The sequence below is a fragment of the Rhea americana genome, unplaced genomic scaffold (genome assembly GCF_003343005.1).
Source record: "Rhea americana isolate MKP2758 unplaced genomic scaffold, rheAme1 scaffold_12, whole genome shotgun sequence".
Classification (NCBI taxonomy): Eukaryota; Metazoa; Chordata; class Aves; order Rheiformes; family Rheidae; genus Rhea; species Rhea americana.
Genome location: NW_028185261.1, coordinates 1,946,875 through 1,969,566, shown reverse-complemented (window position 1 = coordinate 1,969,566; position 22,692 = coordinate 1,946,875). Strand labels below are relative to the sequence as shown.

At 35.2% G+C, this 22,692-nt stretch overlaps 1 protein-coding gene across 1 annotated transcript in view; it reads left to right on the top strand.

Annotated features, from left to right (window-relative positions):
• ITGAV (integrin subunit alpha V) overlaps positions 1-19,697 on the top strand; it is a 45,924-nt gene extending 26,227 nt beyond the window's left edge. Inside the window, exons 18-30 of the mRNA XM_085321128.1 lie at positions 1,215-1,352; positions 2,092-2,159; positions 3,392-3,539; positions 5,019-5,111; positions 6,193-6,272; positions 7,103-7,183; positions 8,232-8,337; positions 9,227-9,385; positions 10,542-10,655; positions 12,215-12,328; positions 12,418-12,525; positions 13,592-13,714; positions 14,085-19,697. Coding sequence (XP_085177254.1) covers positions 1,215-1,352; positions 2,092-2,159; positions 3,392-3,539; positions 5,019-5,111; positions 6,193-6,272; positions 7,103-7,183; positions 8,232-8,337; positions 9,227-9,385; positions 10,542-10,655; positions 12,215-12,328; positions 12,418-12,525; positions 13,592-13,714; positions 14,085-14,180 — 1,428 coding nt within the window. The 3' untranslated portion in view covers positions 14,181-19,697. The remainder of the gene's footprint in view (positions 1-1,214; positions 1,353-2,091; positions 2,160-3,391; positions 3,540-5,018; positions 5,112-6,192; positions 6,273-7,102; positions 7,184-8,231; positions 8,338-9,226; positions 9,386-10,541; positions 10,656-12,214; positions 12,329-12,417; positions 12,526-13,591; positions 13,715-14,084) is intronic.
• Positions 19,698-22,692: the final 2,995 nt, after the last annotated feature.

The following is a 22,692-nucleotide window of genomic DNA, read 5'->3' as shown; positions in this document are numbered from 1 at the left end:
AAGTGGATTGGAAATCCTTTGTTAGGGACTTCTTGGGCAAGTCATCCAGGCACCAAAATTTATTAAAATTTGAAAGGAATATAAAAGTCGATAAACAGAGGTGCTTTGGAGGTAAGAGAAAGATGAAGAAAGATACATATGTGCTACTAAAAAATAAAGGTCAGCACATAACAGAGGACAAAGAGAAAGCTGAAATAGTTTGCTTACTTGCAGCCTTTTGGTTCAGTCATGCTAACAGAATTAAAATGTATGACCCAGCAGAAGAAACACTGACTGACATAAAGAAAGACAGGTTAAAGAGCAGCTGTGTGAGTCTGATCCAGCTCAGATTTACCTTTGAGTACTTATAAATCATTCATAACTGTAATATCCTCCTTTTGACTATCCTAGCAAATAGGAGATATATGGGGTAGACATCCCAGATTTCAGTGGGAGTAWACCCAACATTCTTACAAGGAAAGTAATGAAATATGACCTAAATGAAATGACCTTAAATGGGATGCAAAAGAAGTCGAAAGTTGTCGTGAAAGAGTTACCTTTCTGTCCATGGAAGATAGGTTCTGAAGTACAGTCTTATAAGGATCTATTCTAGGTTTAGTAATACTCAGTGTTCAGAAATGAGAATGATGAAGCAGAGTTTACGCTGATAAAATCTGTGGCTAACATAAAGTTAAGAGATGGTTTGTAAGCACTTTGGAGGACAGGATCAAAATTTGATAAATTGAATACTCTGAAATTACCAATATAAAGGTCAATGAATTCAAGTGTAAAGTAATATTTTTAGGAAGGAAGAAATCTCAAGTCAAAAGATAAACGTCAATGAGGGATGTTAGAAGCATACTGAATTTTGAATTTTGTCTGACAGGAAAGAATAGAGTTACCAAGGCTCTTAGACTCCTGGCTGTTACAGTTTCGTGACTTAATTTTTCTGTATGCTCCAGTTTCGCGTCTGTGAAAGAGGTGTATCAATACTCAAATTGTCCATCTTCAGAGTTTATATTGAAGGTTTTCTCAGAAGAAATTTCCTAGTTTGAAAAAAGCTCARATGTTCTAATGTTGTTTTTACTTCCTCATTACTACAATATGAACAATAAACTAAAATACTGCCCTGTATTGATGTTGGTATGGCTGTTAGTTGAATATAGAGACTTTCTAAGGCTGTTTTTTGTTTTCTTACACATCTTTATTGCAATTGAATTTTTTGGTTCTCTCAGGATGAATCTGAATTTAGAGACAAACTAACTCCCATTACTATTTTTATGGAATACCGTCTGGATTACAGAACAGCTGCCGATGCAACAGGATTGACTCCTATCCTCAACCAGTTCACTCCTGCTAATATGAGCAGACAGGTATATATCTTGGAAGATCTGTGATGATCAACTCAAGACACATTTTCAGCTTTCAATACTCATGTTCATATTAGCATTTTTGAAAAAAATAAGAAATTAAGGTACCAAAATATATGCCTAGGCTTTAGTCCTTGAATTATGGGAATACTAATTGGCTTGTATGTTTGTCTTCTCTTTCTTTCTTTCTTTCTTCTATCTCTGTTAAATTTATTCTTTGACACATATTCCTTAGTGCTAGACTTCCTTTTCAACCATACCACTTAACTTCTTTTCTCCAGAAAACTGTTAAATTAGTATCAAAGGTGTTACTCTTGAAGGCTGAGAGTGTTTCATCCATTCCTTACGCTGTGCTGCTCTGTACATTTTACTTATTTATTACTGTATTTCTCTTAAGATTATTATAAACACTTTTTTTTAATTTCGTCCCTTTATACAATGTTTTTTACACTTGTTTGTAAAGAGGAAAATGGAGATGCAACCCAAAGTGAATGGATTATTGAAAGTATGCAAATAGGTTTAAGAGATGGAGACACCTGGGCTATTGCAGGATTAGGAAGGGTGCTCCCCATATATAAAAACCCACTTGTTTTCTTCTGTTTTAGGTCTGATGAGATGAAGATATCTCATAAGAAGCTATTCTGAAAACTTCTGATTTAGTGATGAAATGATATTGTTAGAAATGTATGCTAGAACTGGTGCAGAAATTACTAAAACCATATGCATTCGATTTTTTGCATAGGCACATATTCTGCTAGATTGTGGTGAYGATAATATCTGCAAACCAAAGCTGGAGGTTTCAGTAGACAGGTAAATAGATATTTTCCTCCTTTAAAGAAAAATCCATGTTCTGATTTGTAACCAAATGTCAGCAGCATGTCATAAAGGCAGAACAAGCCCCCTCTGTCTCCCAAATACTGTGAGTACCTGGGTGCACGCATATTATTTTGTTAATACACTTACAAAGATGGACAAACATAGCAAGCATAAAACAAGGTTAGTTGCAATTGCACCACTGTTTCATTTTTTAATACTAGGTAGAGGCATGAAGAGGTGAACGGGTGTCACACACCCAAGCATGGGTGGAAAAGGGTTCTGTTATTACATGTATGACAAAGTATGTTGGTAGGGATAATATCTTTTATTAAACCTAATAGTGTATTTGGGAAAGGAGACAAGTTTTTCACTTAAAATCCCTTCCCGAGGCTGGATGTTTTCTGCCTGAAGCCTTTCTTCATATAGTACCTTTACTCACAAACATCAGCTGTTTTTTATGCCTTTAGCTATAGCATATGAATATATGTCTGTGTAGTACCTTTACTCACAAACATCAGCTGTTTTTTATGCCTTTAGCTATAGCATATGAATATATGTCTGTGTAGTACCTTTACTCACAAACATCAGCTGTTTTTTATGCCTTTAGCTATAGCATATGAATATATGTCTGTGTAGTAGAGTTCATAAGCATATGCATTCATGCAAATGCTTCAAAAACTTCTAATATCAGTGTGTGTACAATTAGATTTCCTTATAGTTGATAAAAGGAAAGCATGTTGTTTGGGAAGATACTCTATATCTGGAACAAATCTATTACAGAGGTCTTGGCTGCATTCTGTAGTTGAGACTTTCATCAAATTTTGTTATAAAATGTATGCATATACCTCTGTAAGTAGACATGTAATTCCTAACATTCACAGGGATTTAGCTGCTAAAAAGTGTTTAGTCTTTGTTCAAATATGTGTTTGTGGTTTTGTAATTTATTGTATTTTTTTTCCAAAAATTTCTTATAAAACAGCCTTTAATACTTGCCCCATTTTTGTCAGTAATTTTAGTCACATTTTTGCTTTAAATATAATGCAGTGGTCTCTTGATCTGCATGGTATTCTTGAAACATAGGTACTGCCTTGAGATTTTTTAATGTCTTTGTGCAGTTTCACAATGCCTCTTGTTTCTGGTTTCTGTAAGTTCCACCTGTTAAATGTAATATATTTAGAAACCAGAATGCAGAACTCATTTTTGCTTTTTTTTTTTTTTTAATATAGTGATCAGAAGCAGATCTATATCGGTGATGACAATCCTTTAACACTAATTGTCAGTGCTCAGAATCAAGGGGAAGGAGCCTATGAAGCAGAACTCTTTGTCATCGTTCCACCCCAAGCAGACTTCATTGGTGTTGTCCGTAACAGTGAGGTAGAAGTCCAACTATCTTTCCTCTCTAAAGAGTCATATTTCAGTTGCTGCCATAGAGGTCTGCAGAATGGGGCCCCTTAGTGGTGTCCCATTTGGTGCCCAATCTTAAAGCACCAAAAAAGGGAAGGTTCTCCCAAGCCTCCTGGATATATGACACCTGCCTGACTGGTTCCAGTTTAAGAGCCTGCTGATAACAACAAAGCAGAATCTGTGTGATGGAGTTTGACACAAAGACAGTTTCTATTGCAAATCTTTATTTGAGTGGTGGCCTTGTTTATTTAAACTTAGCATGTCATGTGCTAGCTAGAGAACTGAGCATACTTGAGGCAACAAGTAATGTTGGGTATGACTGTTCTCTTCCACCAAAGTATACAGAAAGTCTTGGATGTCAGTTATCCTGACTGCAGAGAATTAAATATTGATTTCCTGACTTTCCCTTGTTGTACTTTAAGGTGTCTGTATAATTTTTATTTCTTTGAAGATACAGAGGTAAAGTCTGAATTTTTTTAGTACATTATAGCTACAAGTATATGTAAGTAATACAGATGCTTGCAGTTTTTCCTTGTCCTTGGTTTCCTCCAGTGTAATCTGTGATCATTCAATACATCTGAAAAGTTTCAAAATATTAAGGGGAAAACTAGTAAGCATCTTTAAGATATGGACTGGCAACACTGCTCTGTCTGCTAGCTTGTACTTTGGGGCTTGTGAGTCGTCGATCTCCTCAAGCCTCCTTCCCCAAAGCTCAGTTGCACAGCAGCTCTGAATAGCGAAAAACTTAGATTTGGTTAAGACACTAAAACAAATCTTACTTGGGATGATATAACTTATCTTCCATTATTAAAACACCAATTGATGCTTTAACAAGAAAAAGGGAAGGAAAAAAATGTCTTTGAAAGCCTTTTCAATCACCTCTGATACCACATCCTTTATATATGTTGGACCATGCCTCAGCTTGATTGATTGACCAAAGTTTGCCTTTGCTGCTCTAGATCTCATAGAGCTCTAAGCTGATGTGGCTTCTCAGTCCCTAGATGCCTCTTGCCCTGTGGTTTTATCCAAAATCTGGAAGATACCTCTTTTTGAGTAAGCTAGTGACTTATTATTTTACCTTCCAATCTTTATTTGTCTATGAAGAGTTTTAACCCTTGCTTAGTTGCCAGAATGTCTTTACATAGGTTTTAAAGAGTCAAACAGAGAAATGCTTTAGGCCACAGACATCCTCAGAACTACCCAGTATAAGGATATTGAATATCTCTTTGTGTAACCTTGGAAAGAACATCTGTCTTGCATCAAAATTATGTCTTTATGGAGATTTTCATCTTTTGATTTTGTTGAATCTGTTCAGTACTTGATTATATTGGGACGGAGAAATTTTATTAAAATTAATGCAACGGGCCTGGAACTTTTTCCCAGACTTTCATACAGGTGCCAAGAGGTAAAGAATGATATTTCTTAATATTTCTTCCTGCTTCATTGCAGGCTTTAGCAAGACTGTCATGTGCATTTAAAACTGAGAATCAAACTCGCGTGGTAGTTTGTGACCTGGGAAATCCCATGAAAGCAGGAACTAAGGTAAGGTTTGTTCGAACAGGTGTTCGGTAGTTCTAACAGGAATGCAGGTCGTGCTTCTCTTAAGCACATGGGTGTTTGGGCATGTTGTTTACTCATACAAGTATAAGATAAGGTCTAGCTGACGTTTAGCCACCCACGTTTGGCTAGTTCTTAAAAACATGGATAACTGACCTCAACTTTTCAACTGAATTAAAGTCTGAAAGAGAAATTCATCAGTTTTATGCTGCCACTTGAAAAATGAATAGTTAAATGAACAGTGGAATTACTGAGCTTTAGTCCCTCATAAGTTTGTATCTTTAGATCCATCTAATGTTCTCTTTTTTTTTTTTTTTTTTAAAAAAAAAGTATAGAGTAAGGGCAGGCACATAATGCATCTTTCTCACTGTGGAACTGTGGAAACTCTCTTCTGCCTGTTTCTGTGAAGTTTGAAAGGCAGTTTTTTCTAGTTAAGACCTTTGCACTTCCATCAAATGTAACTGAATTTAGAAGAATTGAACTCTCTTAAAAGTGAGTCACTGATGCATAGTATGACCTAATAGGTCTAACTTTCTGAGGAAATAAAGCGAAAACTGGTACAATTTAAAATGCTTTGACAGTGGTTTTCTTCCAAGGAACACTTTGTAAAGATGAATAAATACAATTTCCAACCTTTTTTTTTTTGGAGTATGTCAAGCTGAACTGCACAGAAATTAAAGCACTCTTGTGCTCCACGTTAGAACAAACCTCATGAACTGTAAATTTTTGAACTGTTGAGCCATGCTGTTCTTCAGACTGCTGTACTTTGTGTTGATATGTGGGGGAAGGTTCAGTTATATGTAAAAATGGTTAAAGCCAAGGCAATGAGGATGATGTAAACTGTATCTATCTTGTGACAGCAATATATTAGCTAAAACCTATAGATACAGGTGAGAAAGGTACATTTCTAGCCTTGGTGAACTGGATGAGTTTTATTTGTGAATTCAGTGTTGTCTTTTTATGGCCACGTGTCTTGAGCAATTTCTTGTTGTCTGATAGTACCTGAGAAATTTTTACAGTGTATTTTATTGCACTTCCACTGAACCACAGCGATTTTTTTCTAAAGCTATTAGCTGGCCTGCGTTTCAGCGTGCACCAGCAGTCTGAAATGGATACCTACGTGAAGTTTGACTTGCAAATCCGAAGGTAGGTAAATCTGTGACTATATACCWCTCCTGGTAGATAACATGCTAAATCAATAGACTATGAACTCCAGTTGCAGTTTCATTCTAGACTAATTCTCTTTTTTTTTGCCTGGAAATGTTTTAAAAAATAAACTCATTTTAATGAATTGTGTTTTCTAAAATATAGAAAAAAATAGGAAAATCCAATTTTCAGTTTGAATGGGATGTGACTAAGGAGGTTCCAGCTTCTCAACAAGTGGAGCAGGAGTGTTCTTTATAATTCTGATTCTCTGCTTATAAAATAAGTCCAAAAGAATTTATGTGCAAATGTTTCTACACACTTTAATATCTGTCACATCGCTTGATAGATCTAAAGTGTGGGAATCAGACCTTCACAATATTAATTTACTGTTTTGAGAAATTAYGAAGAAGAGTAGGCAAAAATAGCCTTAGCAGACTTTTCTGCCTTGGGAAAACTTGGAGGCCACTTAAGGCCCTGGGTAAAACAGGTGCTCTGAAGTGGACTGTAAGGCTAGCTATAGAGCTGATGTTAACCCACAGCACTGGAATTTGGATTTCTTTATAGGCTAGAGCAGAGTCAGCAGCCACTCTGTCATTATCAATTCCTTTCTGCTTAGGGAACTCCAAATTGCACTGAGTAGGATTGTCACACGTTTAAATGAGAAAGTGTTGGAACAGAGTATGTACAGTTGCCCATGAGTCATTCTATGATGTTACATACTATTAAATATATATATATATACACACACACACACACACACACACGCATACGTACATGTATATCTAAAAATACGTATATTTGCTACATTAAACAATTTATTTTCTCTGCAGTTCCAATCTGTATGACAATCTAAGTCCAGTAACATCCTATCAGGTTGACCTTGCCATTTTAGCAGCTGTTGAAATTAGAGGGTAAGCATTAATAATTATTTTAAATGTCTTTTTCTCAAGTGAGCTTTGCATAGGATTGGTTTGCTTGTTTGTTTTCCTTTATAATTCAAACTTTCAGGTCTATCTGTGTAAGCTTTCAGGAGGCCTTAGGGAAGTTTTAATCATAGAGAAAATGTGGTTATTGCTAGTCAGCTTGTGGACTTTCAAATCTTAATTATGAAATGGTTCCAAAAATGAGTGTTTTGACTCTTTTATTAGAGCTTTTTCTAGAAGAAAAAAAAGACCCATCATTTTTGCAATATCACACACATTTCTCCAGATTGTTTTCCTCCTCCACAAACTGTCTGGATTTTCATCCAAAAATTTCCAAACATTTTCTAAAACCAAAGTTGAAAATCCTGCTAAAGATAAGTATAGACAAGCAGTGGTTTCACCTTCTTCAGGCTTAGGCACAGTATTAATAGCGTAATGACTCCATTACCTTCATTACTACAACCTATTAGAAATCTGCACTTCATACCTAAGAACTATATATTTGTCTTGGTTAACCAGTTAACTCAGATTCCTGTCATCCTTTTCTTATATTTCTACTGCATTCATTATCTGTTCTCTGTGATATTATTTGGTTAATATTTTTGAGGGTTGTGAGAGGGGAGCTACTGAAACTTCATAGTTTTCAGCACATACTTAATTCTTGTGATTGTGCTGATCAAATCGTCACATCACTGTTTCTCACTATTGAAATATTTCATGCTGAAAGTTTTCTTGGTGACATTTAATTATCTTAAATTTCTATTGATGTTTTACTAGATATTGTAACATGGATTCCAAGTCTAAGAAAGGAATAAAAAAAATTTTAAACAAATATGAAGTTGATCATTTCATAGAGGAAAGAAAATTAAACCATTTAATATACAAGCTATTCACCTCTGTTCTTTTGGTTTTTAAATACAGTGGATGAAGAATTGGAGATCCTATTTTAGACATGTTTAATTTTTTGAGATGTTCTAAAGAATTGCATCTAATGTTTCATACTTGATATTAACAACTTGTTCACTCCATGATTTAGTGTGTCGTCTCCTGATCACATATTCCTTCCTATTGCAAATTGGCAGCCCAAGGAAAATCCAGAAACAGAAGATGATATAGGGCCTCTAGTTCAGCATATCTATGAGGTATGCAATCACTAGTAATGTCAATGTCAGTTTTGTAACAAATACAAGAAAAATATCTCTTGGCATAGCTTTTCTATGGAGTCTGTTGTCATTTTTTTCTCTATTTTGTTCTTGCATACAAACACAGACTTTTTRTACTGGGTCAGTCACTAGTATCCCCAGGGAGGGTGAGAATGCCCATAATTAGCGTACAAGAGCAGCCAAATACAAGACACTGATTATTTTACATCATTGTGCGGGTTTTATTGTCTGTAATTCTAGCCCTTTGAAATCTAGATAAAATATCTGAAATAACTTGAACTGAGAAAATGACTTATGGCTATAAAATATTCAGGATCCTCATTTACATTCCCACTATTCTGAATAATCACAAAAGTCTTTTGTCTTGAAAATTATTAGGTGTTTAACATTTCTTTAAAAGAATGATCACAGCTTTAATCTCAATTGTTCAATTAAGCAAAACTTATTGAGAACGCTGTGTGAATAATAAGAGTTAAAGTTGTTCTAAAACTTGTAAGATACAATTTATCTAAAGATAATTATCTACATATGTAGGTATGCTCAGAGTATCTTGGCTGAGACACACAGCAGTTGTGATTTTGTGCAGTATGCTGTAAAACAAGAATTACATTTCTTCAAAGCAAAAAGTTGTTCCCATACCTTTCCTTGAAAGTAATTTTTATCAAGTTAGAGAAGTAATTTTATTTTTTTCTTGTTGGGGGACTTAAAGTTTAGTTTTCCATTTTAAGTAGGAGTGTTGATGTTATCCTGATAAGCGGTCTTACCTTCAGTGCCATTTAGGGCTCAAGTATAAACTAACCACTGTAAGTGCATTAACAAAGAAGGTGGCATTGATTTTTGTGTCCATTAATTTTATTTTCATCATCAGCTGAGAAACAATGGGCCAAGTGCTTTCAGTAAGGTGATGATGACGCTACAGTGGCCTTACAAATATAAAAACTACACACTGTTGTATATCGTTCAGTATGAAATTGATGGTCCCATGAACTGCACTTCTGATATGGAGATCAACCCATTGAAAATAAAGGTAAACAAGAATTTTATTTTTGTTTGAGTGCAGTGATGTGTGTTGGTTTGCTTGGAAAGACATCGAAAATACCCAAATCCTTGCGAGAATATTTAACACTGTCCGAGTTAGGTTTTCATCTGTTGCTAAGGAGAGTGACTGTATTGGCAGTTCTTGTCAATGTTTATGGTAGATGAAATAAAAGGTAAACAACAGACTGTCCACCCAAAGACAGATTTATGTCTCATTTCCTTCTGTTTCCTTCTTGAAGACTATACTGTAGGAGTTTTAAATTGGAAGCAATAGAATTACCTGGTCTTGAACTAAAGCATTCCAAACACTTCTAGGTTGCTTCTGTAAATTTTCTTGGATTTATTTCCTAGAAGGAAATCATTATTTTGTATTATACATTTTTGATAATCAGAAAACATAGCATAGATACAAATACAAATTTCCTGTACTTTTGCTATATGATTGTAATAATACATTTTTACAACTCTTACATGTTTTCTCTTATAAATTTCTTATGTAGAGGAAAATTACTTTGGCTTTGCATAGTCTCATATGTAAATTTGCAAATTGACATTGGAAATTTTTAAGGAATTACTGAAATTATTTATGAAACCTACTGTATTCTGTTTCAAGGCCCTCCTGAAAGAATTTGTATGTTTGTATGTGTCTGTACATGGGCACATATGTATATCAGTACATGGTACATCAGTATCGTACTAGTGCTATTTTTTTCAGAGTTAAAAATTTTGAAATGTTGAGGAAAAATGTTTAATAGAAGATTGTAAAATTCAAGTTTTTACCATGGTTTAAGACTATTTTGATGTTCTTTCTATGCATGAAAATAAAAAACACTTTACTAATTGAGTTGGTTTATGGGCTATAAACAAGTGAAAAAATTTTGATTGGATGGAGAATTATGATAATTAAGACTCTGCATTAGGTCTTACTAGAAATCTGCATCAATGATCTAGAAAAGGCAACAAATAACAACATTTTAATTACAACTGTAGATGAAGCTAGGTTCTGAAGATTGCAAATATTAGCTAAGAGAAACAGAGAAAGCTGGTCAGGTATATATTTTCTTGACTTAGTAGTTTAACTTTGAAGTTTACAGGTACCTAAATAGAAGAATTATCAGTTATTTGGGTTGCTTTTTGTATACTAGGTTTCTGCTTCTAAAGATGAGGACAAGAATGAAACACTTAATAGGGAAGATAATCGCGATCATCGTATCAGTCGAAGGGATGTAACTGCCATTGAGGGAGACGTGCATACTTTGGTAAGCTTTGAGCATTAATACATTGATTACAAGTTGCTTTTTTAACGAAGAGATGAGAGCTCCATGAGAGGCAGCATCATTTTGGAAAATAATGTTTCGAGTTTTTTCTGTATTTGAAAGAATAACAGACAAAAAGTCATATGCTCTGGATCTGGTCCACCCCCCTCTCCCTCCCCCACATGCATCAGTTTTCCTCAGGGTAGTCAGAGTAGGCACTATGCAGCCTGCTAGTGCATATGCCTTGAGTTTTGTGCTGTTACTAGTTTTATGTCCTTCAAAAAAAAAAAGACCAAACGGAGCACTTCATTCAGTGTCAGTCTTGTATATTGTGCTATTCTCTAAGTTGGAAAAGTGATATTTTGGTAGGGGAAGTGTGACAAAAGAGGATAACTAGGATGAAATAGGTAAGTATTACAATTGTCTTAGCTACAAATTACAGCTGATTTCAGGAATGCACTTCCTTGCTGATGAGTGGATATTCTGCCCTTAGGTACATGGAGAACCTGTCCCTCCTCTTTCCACACAAGACTGGAAATAACTGTACTATGAAGTAAATACATTACTGTATCACTATCTTTTGTAACCGTACTTGCAAAAATGAGCTCCCTTGCTTTGGGCAGGACAAGATGGGCAGGCAGCTGAGAGAAATGCTTTGGGAGTTTAGATGGAGCATTGGGACTAAGGCCCAAACACTGATCCCAGAAATATTTAGGATTTGGAGAGGAGAAAAAAGGGTGCGGAGGAAAGAAAATGAAAATAGTGATGGAAGTCCAATTTTGAAGGGTGGGTTGATATGTTTGTTTGGTTTTTATACAAGAGTGAGCTTGACTTTTGCCTGATCATCCTAATGACTCAGCAGGACCTCACCTCAGAGGTTATATACAGCACTGATAGTAATGCGTTCTGTTGAGTTGCATTATACTGGCAGTTGCACTTACACTGTACAGTGCTTTTATTTATAGTATAACTAAAACCACAATTAGAAAACAAAGCCTTGTTTTGCTCTACTTTCTTCCTCAGGTATTGACAGTCTAGCATCCATGTTATCAGAAGTACTTTAATAGAAGTGTGATTGAGAAATGCTGCTCAGACTACCCAAGTCTTAAGTATTGCTTATAGATTAGGTCAATCATCTTGTTTGAAGTCTTTTGCTRCATGGAGCAGAGCATGTGACGGTTGGCAGGTGGTACAGTCAATTGCCATTAGTTTTCCTCTAAAAAAAACCTACCTGTGTTGTTTTTATATGGAGGGATGGCAATAGATCAGAACTCACCCCCACCATGCTGCAGAAATCTTTTCCTAAATATGTAAATAAAATACATACCATAAAACTGCTGTCAGATGTTTCAGCTTTGGGATCCAAAAAGTCTAAAATTGGCTCACATAATACTTTTCTGAATGCATACTTATGGACTACTACAAATAATTGTAGTATTACAATTATTAGGCTAGTCCTGCCTAGAAAATAGTTAATGAAATATGTTTATGAAAAAGTAATGTTATTGATGACTCTTTGAAGATATTTATCATTGAAATGTTCTTCCTATTTTTATAAACAGGGCTGTGGAACTGCTGATTGTTTAAAGATAGTCTGTCAAGTTGGCCACCTGGAAAGGGGAAAGAGTGCAATATTATATTTAAAATCTCGCCTCTGGACCCAAACTTTCATGAATGTGAGTGCTTATGTGTAGTCTGTCCCTGCTTCAGAAATACAAGTAATTTTACATCCATATGCAATACTAATCTTGTTTTTCTCAAACAGAAAGAAAATCAGAATCACTCTTATTCTCTCAAATCATCTGCTTCATTCAATGTTATAGAGTTTCCTTATAAGAACCTTTCCTTTGAAGATATCCACAATTCTACAATAGTAAGTTATTTATGTCTAGCTTGAGTTAGCGTACAGCATTACTTTGAAATTAATACAGCAATAAAGAATAATAAAAAATGCTTAGATTTATTTTCTTATTCAGTGGGATAGATCTGTTGCTGCATAGCTGCTTGTGGCTTGGTTTAGTGCCAATTCTATGAACTATTTGATTCATCTATTAGTTTCAGTTATAAACATAAATTGAGGGCAAAATAAATACTTTGTTTCAAAACTAGAGTTCAGCCATGGACTATTTGGAACTTTAAAGACATAAGTGATCCAACAGAAAAAGAAGTGATGGAAAACAGTACTAATTATCTTGTTAATGCCCTTTGTAGATAAATATTTGACTTGAAAATTTTATTCTGTTGTAGTAGTACATAGAGCTTGCATAATGGACTATGTTCATGTTATGTTATGCACTATATGAATGTGGAACAAAAAAATAATCTGTGCCCTAAGAATTCCTAAGAGAAAGGAGACTGGGTGCACACACAAGGAGAGAAATGGGTTACTCTATGGGGCTGTCAAATTAGACGTTTTTAGTAGGCACTGTATTATAAAAGATCTTAAGAAAAGGATTGAAAAAAGGATAGAGAGTGTTTATTTTTGAATATGGTTTCTAACACACATTATTTCTTACCTCCTAAGCCTTGTGGAGTTGATTTTTGTTTTGAGGAATACTGCCTTTTAAGAAAGAAGGAAAAAGTCCTAAATTATTTTTATTTATTTTTCAAACATTTCCAGAATTCTATGCATACACTGAAAATCATCAAACATTACAGAATACGTGCTGCCAAGCTATCACTGACTTGAAAAAAAACCTCCCATAATTTTAATCAATTTGAAATTTGTATTAAATATGGGTCAATAAAGCCTACATGCCATCATGCATTTTCTGTTAGCCTATAGCTGTACAGACATTGCAGAGAAAAATTAACTGATGCTGGATTAGGGTTATATTAACCATTATAGCATGTACTTTTTAAATATGTACTTAAACTGCATGAATGAACTCACTCTGTCGTGGCTGTGCAAAATATGATTTACTGCATTTTTCTATTAGGTTACTACAAATATTACATGGGGCATTCAACCACAGCCTATGCCTGTGCCAGTGTGGGTTATAATTTTGGCTGTCCTAGCAGGATTACTGCTCTTGGCTGTTCTAGTGCTTGTTATGTACAGGGTAAGTACTGTAATGTTGGTTTTATGTTGTTTTTCTCTTCTCCTACTTGTGATGTATTACTTCCAATAGTGCAAGCCACTTGCAGAAATAACTTAATTTCCTAATCATCTGAATCTGACTTTCTGGATAAATTTTTAAAAATTTTCAGCTTTGTTCAGAAGTGGAATAAAAGATGGGGTCTGTGATCGTGCTGAAGTACTCAGTTTAATTTTTCCAGTTGGTATTTATTGATTTTGGAGGACTAAAACCTGGAAAAAGAAAAATATTCAAATAACAAGATCTGATGAAAAAGCAATGAGAAAGATAAAGGGTGAGCCTATATTTTGAAAAGCAGGGTCACGGAATTTTTTTGTTGTTCTTCAAATTACAGATGGGCTTCTTCAAACGTGTGAGACCACCTCAAGAAGAACAAGAAAGAGAACAACTGCAACCTCATGAGAATGGGGAAGGAACRTCAGACGCTTAAGCAGAGTTTTATCTGTAAGACGTTCTGAAACTTTTAAAAGCCCACGTCATTGTTACAAATACTGGTTTCCCTTTTAAGGAGCAAACACTCATGACTGTGCTGTTGCTGATTTCAAAAGGTATCAGCACCTGCAAAATAAGAGCAATATATATAAATCTTCTCTTTTGTATTAATCACGTTGACACATGTGACTAATGCATATGCACTGATATGTGTGTAAGAAATTTAAGTAATACGTAGTGCTATGATTTTGCTTATTGGGATGTAGGAGACCACACGTTTTCTCAATTCACAGACTGGCTTTACATGTATTCTACATAGATTCCATTTATACTCTTTAAGACAGCAGCTTCCATAGATACTTGCTGGATTACATGTTTTGATCGATTTTTGTTGTAGTACACTACACTTAATTTCCTAGCTGATGAAAGCTAGTTGCACAAAAACAAGCATAACTTGTTTTACAAAGCTGGAGGGTATTCTTTGACCCATTAATTCTGCTGATGATTTTTTTCCTCCTGCTCAAAAAATATGAAAAATTATTCAATGGAATCATTAACGTGATCTTCTGTGCATCCCAGTTCCCCTTTCTGCCCAGTCATCTGTCCYCTGGGATCTTACTATTCTGCAGTCTCCTGTTTCCCCTCTGGACTTCACAGATACTACTCTCCGAATCCTAGGTCTCTTACCTTAGATATTGAGGCTATAGAAACAGAAGTGAGAGGTAGAAAACTGGGGATGTTGTACTCAATAGGGGATGCAGTGGAAGGATGCAGGGTAAGATCCAAAGACTGTGCTATTTCCATGGAGCAGGATAGATGTGTCACACACAATTCTTGGCAGTATGGATCAATTCAGGTACTGCCAGGGACAAGATGTTGGACTCCAGCTGCCAAAAGACATGTCTGATACGAAAACCGGTAGCCTTCATGCCCACAGATCAAACCTCCACAGAGCTTAAAGTTGTGTTTTCTTGGGCTGAACTTCCATCTCTGGCAAAACAGAGAGGGAATAGAGGGAATATTTGTGACAGATTACCTGATGCACCTTGGGGAAGCTGCTAATAGTTTGCACGTTCTGTAGTTTACCTTTTCAAAGTGCAGCATTGAGTGCTACAGAGACTGTTTAAGCTACAGTATCTGCCGGCAAAATATATCTAGATTACATCAGTACTTTAGCAGTGCTCGCCCCTGCCCTGCCACCTGCCCTGAAAGAACAGCTAGCTTGTCAGTGAAGCAGTRTAGCCAGCAATATGAAAGGGGTTGATTAACAAAGGCTGATTTAGCTTGTTTAATACTTATCTTGCACAAAAGTCTCCATTTCATTACCAGAGAAGACACTAAGTATTTTCTGTTTCACTGTTGGCTTTTAAATATAGTAAACTTCAGTGAGTTAAAGCCAAGAATTTAAATCTTTCTTAGCTTACTTCCCTCAGTATTGGTCCAGTAAAATAGCATCTTACACTTATGAAAGAACACAAGAAGGTGGCCTGTATGTATTCTGGTAACCATGTAACTGCTAGTTAGGAAGTTAGTTGGCTTGGAACCACCTGTAGCTGTCCTGCAGAAATCTTAAGAGTAGGCATACTTTACTTGAGATTTCTTTATTCTCCATTCAAAAAAGAGAATAAACTACCATATGAACTCCTTACATGCAGCAACATACAAAAAGGAAGACTTCTACTATAATTATACCAGTGTGGTTTCTATGTTAACAAACTCTTAGAGGGACAAAAACTCTTTTTGGTTTGGTTTTGTTTTTTTTATTATTATTATTTTATTTTCCAAAGGTGCAGCTGTCCCATAAATACTGCAAAGCCCAGTAAACCCCAAATTATCTGAAATGAACAGTTCTATTCAACTTTCATTTCTGCGTACTTTCTGAGATTTAATATACACAAATGACTTTCACTGTTAAGTCTACTCTTTTTCACTAAACTGTGATGGCACTTGAGTCATTAAGGGAGACAACACAAAGTTAATGTTGGGACCAGTTTGTACTTCAGATATAGGCTTGCATATTTATCCATTTAAATGTTTTTGTTTTAGAGAATTTCTTTAAATTTAGTTTATATGAGAGGGTATAGGGCAAAATTCTAGTTCCACTGACTTTTCAAGATCTTCATTGCAGTCAAGGTTTCATTCTTGCCCTTACTTCTAGTATTGTAACTACTAATAGAGACAAGACTCAGGAGTCAGGCTTTGATCCTTGCCTCAAAATGTGATTTTTATAAAACATACATTCATTTCACAGACTTCTAGGCTTTTAGTTCACATACGTTGCCAACTGATTATCTATATGCAAGAGGATTGTTTTTACTCTGTCTTAATTTTAGAAAGTTAAGAGGTTTAAGACACTGTTGGTAGACAGGTAAGAGCTCTAATTCCTGCATGTGTGTTTTTGTTACACATACACACTGTGTTGACTTGAAATTCAGTAGACTACTTGCACATCTAGGCATTATAAGGAGATAGGGGTGGGGGAAAGCATGGTCAAAATCCCTTCTGCTCACATGTGGACAGAGTACCACAGCCTTGTTAATGTTAGTGCTAACCACATCTTAATTTTATTGTGGCAACTGGAAAATTTTTGCTGTGTTTCAGGATAAAAAGGTACTTTTTTGGTACAACTGCTGTAGCTATGGAAAGTTCCTTCTGTGTATTGAAATTATGATAAGTAAGACTTAAATGGTTTTATATTGTTACATTCTACTAGAAAATAATTGCTTCTCTTTGTCCACTAATTTCCAGATTAATTATTAAAAAAAAATACAGTAGCATAGGCAATTGCAGTATACAGATTACTTAATGAACATAGATATAACACTCCAGATTCAATTTAAAATTACATTTGAGTTTAGGAAAGATTCAGAACAGAGTGCTTTCCTAAATGGAGATGAAGTTGAAGAGAAATCTTTGGTTTCATATGCTATATACAACAATAAGATTACAGTGTGTATATATATGCACTTGTGTTACTATAGTTTTCCCAGTGACTTACAGGCATTGATACATTCTTATAGCAAATACTTTAGTGATGTGGAAACTTCTAAAGAAACCTTTAAAATGTATTTTGGAGTGAAATGAATGCCCCTAAGTCAAAACTGATGTGCATAAGATACATACTGCAAGTATAATAAAATACAAGTATGGTAATAGGTAATTGACTTAATCTTCTTTTGAGAGAGTTATCTTACATAAACATAGCTTTATGTATATAAAATCAGCAAATATGTAATTTTACTCTATAGTAACATTTTAAAGAGCTAGATCTTTTGTAAACAAATTACAAAATTCTACAACTAGTCCAGTTTGCAATTATTGCAGCATCTCATGATGCGTATTAAAAGGTGATTTATACTGCAAAATATGTATTATCTGGTACTATATTTGACAATATTTAGAAAATGTAAAGAGAGGAACGGAATTTATATGTTTACATTTCTTTCAAGAAACACTACCAAAATCTGAATTCACTCTTAAGTGTGACTGCAAAGTCAAACATGGGATACATTTATCAACATAAGTTGAAATATTTGAGAAACATTCACAGATGTTAGTATCAAGCTTATGGATCATATATGCCCCACTTTGATTCATAATGCTTATGAAACATTAAGAAAGTTTGTAATATTTGTCCTTTCTTTATAAATTTCAAGCAAACATTTCTAATACTCAATACTTTCTAAAATTGTTTCCATGCTTAAATAGTCTTCATGGTAAACTTCCACGGGTGTATTTTGAAAATATTTCGGCTGTGTTCAGCATGTTCTTTGTGCTTTGAAAGATTCGTGTTGCATTTTCAAAGCAATATAGCAATAGATTTGTGTTCAGAAAAATGCAGAGAACTGTGCAAGTGTTCCTGAAGAATGAGAGAAGACTTCCAGCATGGCTGTCTTTTGAGGGAATGAGAGATTAGATTTTTTTTGCAATATTCTGGTCTGCTGCTGGTTATCTTGGCATAGGTGCTGCAGTATTATTTCACACCCTTACAAATAGTCACAGGGTAGCATTAGCCCAGTGAAAATCTAATCGGCTTCTGCCTTCAGTCCAGGCTGAGGCTAGTCTATAGTTTAATGAAGCCGTGGAAAACTTGACATTAATTTCAACTGGCTTTGAATTAGGCTCTTGTGTTCAATGCTGTTTTCTGTTAATGAGAAAATTTTTTTTTTTTTTAAGGAAAGTGGAAATTCAAAATTAAAAGGAAGGAGGCAGCCTGCAGATTTTTGAGCCTTCTGGAAAGAAGGGTTTTTTCATTTATCTATTTCTGAGGTAGGAGGAACTCATTAGTTTGGTGGTTGGGGGCAACCTATCACAAAGAAATGCCACACTTGGGAGCATGATCACAGGCTGAGCTCCAGTAATTCTCATTGACTTCAGAAGGACCTGAACTCTTTGGTACTGAATCGCTAGCTTCTAATTCGSAAGTGCAATATAACATTATGATCAAATCTAGTTCATTGCCAAGTTGTTTGTTATTTTTTATTTGTCTAATAAGGGATGTAGCATTTGTTGACTGGCAGTGGTTGATATTTTTAAGGACATTAACAAAACCAGTGTATTAAATTGAGGATGATAAATGAATGCTGTAGAAAGTTTTTGATCACCCACATTGGGTGAGACATGATGTATATTCTGAAGCTTATCTATTACTAACTCTTGAGTTATTGAGAATTGGTACAATGTTCTTCAAGTCCACTGTAGAAAATTTGACTACAGACTCTATAATAATGGTTTTGAGTCTGTAGTGCTACTACTGTTTCACATGATTATGGTATCTAGAATTTCAGCACATTTTTTCCCATTAAAAATTGTAACAAAATTTATGCTTACATGCATTGACCTTCAAATTTTTTGCATTAATAATGACTAATTTGACTCTTGGCTTTTGCAAAGTACATGAAGATTTAATGTAGCATTTCAGACTGCAGAAAACATTTTCAGGTTTAAGTGGCCCTTTCTAGTCCATGAAGGAAACATATGTTCGTTATAATACAAATACTTTGAAAATGTAACAGTTTATTTCTTCATAGTAGAATTTTTTTGCATGGATTTTTGCTTGTGCATTAAATTAGTATAGCGTTGTTTGCATAAGCAGAAAATTAACTTACAAGGCTGCTGCATTTGGGGTTTCTTAGTGATGTAATAAATATGTTAATAAAACATGGAAATATTTTCAGCAACTATGAACTTGTTTCAAAGGCCTTTGGTACGTTCAAAGAGAGCAATTTACATTTGAAGTCACCTTGTTATTAGATCAAATCTTGCAAAGAAATATGTGGATATAGTAGTAAAGTAATTTTGTATTGATATCAAATACAGCTATTAAGCTATGGTTTTCTTTTCAACTCATACTTTCCATCCTAAATCAAATTTAAAATGATTTTATTAGGTTATATTTTTATATATATATATTCAATTTTAAAATGTGATTGGATAAACAGTTTATGAAATGTTATTGTAAGTATTACATTGATTCTGGTGATAAGAATTTTTGAATAAAACACCTCTGAATTAACATGTTTTCTCTGAATCTTTTCCAGGAATAAATACATATATGTATTTTTAACCATACACTTAATTCAGCTGAATATATTTCATAGTATATATCCGTAATCCACAGTAATCTACTAAATATGAGAAGATCACATATAACTTTTACCTTCTCAGCTAAGACTGCATGTATTAGTCTCATGCCAAAAGGATTTGTAACCACACCAAGCAAGAGATCTGATAGAAATTTTCTCTCATCATCAGAAGACAAGTTCCTACAAGAATTTCTTTATAGAAAAATAATTTGTTCAAAAATAATTTTGATTTCATAATTGTTACGTCACTGTGGAAGATGTTCATTTTTTGCCTGTTTGCTATGAAAATTCCGAAAGAGATAGTATTTCTTGTTGTATCTTCAGATTAATTTCTTAGTTTTGAATTCTTTCTGGTTAGCAACTGTATTCATCTTTGTGTGGGGGGCAACTAAATATTTTGCTGGTCAGAATAAAGGGGTACACTTTCATTTTCTATTGACTGAATATTAATGTTGTAATACTTAACTGATACATTAGTTGAAGTATTAAATAGCTCTACATAATTTTGTTAATTTTTAGTAAGTACAGAATACTACAGTTTCAAAATACAAAGGTCAACTTAGACCAAATTTATTGAAATATTTGTATTAACATCTATATATATTTTCTCATATACATAAAAATCAGGATTTATCTTGGATGCTGTCTAAAACCAATCTTCATACAAGATATTTCAGAAATATTTACCACAAACACAGTTTTACCATATCTTACTGATAAATCTTCTAAAAGTGTGGTGCTGAACCGTTACCTTTCTTGGCAGACATATATAACATACCATGACTAAACTTTCAGCACAGAGATGCATAACTTAAACATTTCAAATTTYGGGAAGCACAAACAGACAGTAAAACACCACCTTACTAGTCCTTACGACTTCACTCGCAGATCATGTCTACTTGTTACCATTTTCAGGGAAAGCTTTGCAGAATCCTGTATGTTTACATTTCAGTTTCATTCGTGCAGGGACACTGCGCTCCCTGACAAAATAGATGTTATATGACATCCTTTCAATGCAGGATGATGTATACAGATCTTGTAGAGTAGTTTGAAGCTTGAAAAGTATGTGTAATTTTTTGGGTTTTAGGTCTGTTAGATACTGAATAAATTTCAAATACTGTTTGCACTGTTCATTCAGAGTTGCATGACTTAGTTAAAGTGTAAAGTAGACCTGTCAAGGACGCCATAAAGCTTTAAGGACATGAAAAAAGATTGAGAATTATTTTTTCCCTAATRTTTCCTTAGGAATTCTTACTGAATACGATTTATTGGGCCCTGCTTTCAGAAAAAATAGACTAGAGTAATACATGTCTTAAATTTAATGCTTATCCTACAGAATTGGAACATTAAACACCATTTTTGCCTATTTTTTATTTATTTGAGTTGGAAAACTTCTTAAAAGTTAGGAGAGCTCTGAACTACCTTTAAAGACTGTAGGAGTTACTACTGGTCATATTACCTCAAGTAAATATTTAGGAAGGTGAAATAGATTTCTTTGTATTAGCTTTCTTTATTTCAAAGATAATTTGGTTAAGAAAACATAAGCCTGATCTATGTTTTTTTTCCCCTGAAGTGGGTTTTACTGTATACTCTCTAGATGTAGTCTTTTCTCAGTAATTTATCTAAATATAACACAAACACATAATTTCCATATATTATTCCCATTTGGAAWCCATTTTCCATAATATCATCTTTCATCATGCATTTAAGAGATTTAGTTCGTAAGTTTATAAATGAATAGTGATATTCACATCAACATTAATTTAACAAGTTGCAACTGCAAGTAGGTTCAACTGCTCTTCCCCAAATAAACTTTATGTATTTCTAAAAGTGTGAATCTGAGCATTTGGAAATGAACATGTACACGATCCACACTTTCGCAGTATCACATTACTCATTCATCATATAAAGTCACTACATTAATAGAGGAAGCAAATGGCCAAAAGTACTTSGATAGCTTTCTGCCAGCCCCCTTTCCTGCATGGGAACACATGGTTGCAGGAATTCCAAAATGACTCCAAGTGTAACACTGCCTCTGAGGGTGGAGATGCAGCCCATTTTTCTTTGCAATGCACAGATCAGAGGACCTGGTCGACAGGATGCTAACTAGGCAAGTAAGTACTGAATAAATATTTTCTAAACCAAAAGGGCAATCAATCTCTCCCTTCTCCTGAACTGTCTCAGGCAAGTCCCAAAACAGGCAGGATTGTTTTCATTTCTTTTTGTTAAACTCTTTTGTTTGATTAAAGGTCATTCAAAAGAATTTCCACAAAGTTTTCAGGGCAGGGGTTTGGGGAGTGTTTTGGTGTTGCTAAAGTATAGGGAAACCAACCTAACATCTGTTTTACAGGAAAGTATTGAACACTACCCGCGAAGGAGGGCGCAGCAGTATTCCACAGGCAGTGGCCGGTCATAAGGCACGAGTGGGGGAAGTTGAGCAGTCCGGTTTTCAGCCATCCTAAAACACGCCAACAAACCATAAGCAACTGTGATAGAAAGTAAATTGTATTTCCATAGCTTCAACGTTGATCCTGACTCTGTATGAAGTAATTGCTAATGACAATGAATCATCGTATTTTAGAGAAAGACATTAAATTGCAACGAAAAGTAAGTTAGATTTTCTTTTATTCGAAATTCTAGGACTGCGATGGTTGACGCCATGCTCCTCGGGTGAAGCAGGGCCGCAGTGATGCTGGCCGGCGCCTCAGCCAAGCTGCTCCCCGAGCTCCCGCGGGCTCCCAAGCGCCGGCCCGGAACGGGGGCTGCCAAATGGCGCTCCCACGCCCTCGGCCGCGAGCGCCGCAGCCGCTTCACGGGCGGCGACCTAACGGCCGCGCCGCCGCGCGCGCGCCAACGGCTCCCGCCGCCCCGCCTGAGAGGGCGCCGGGCGCAGCGCTTCGCGCCACCCTCACGGGGGAGGCAAGA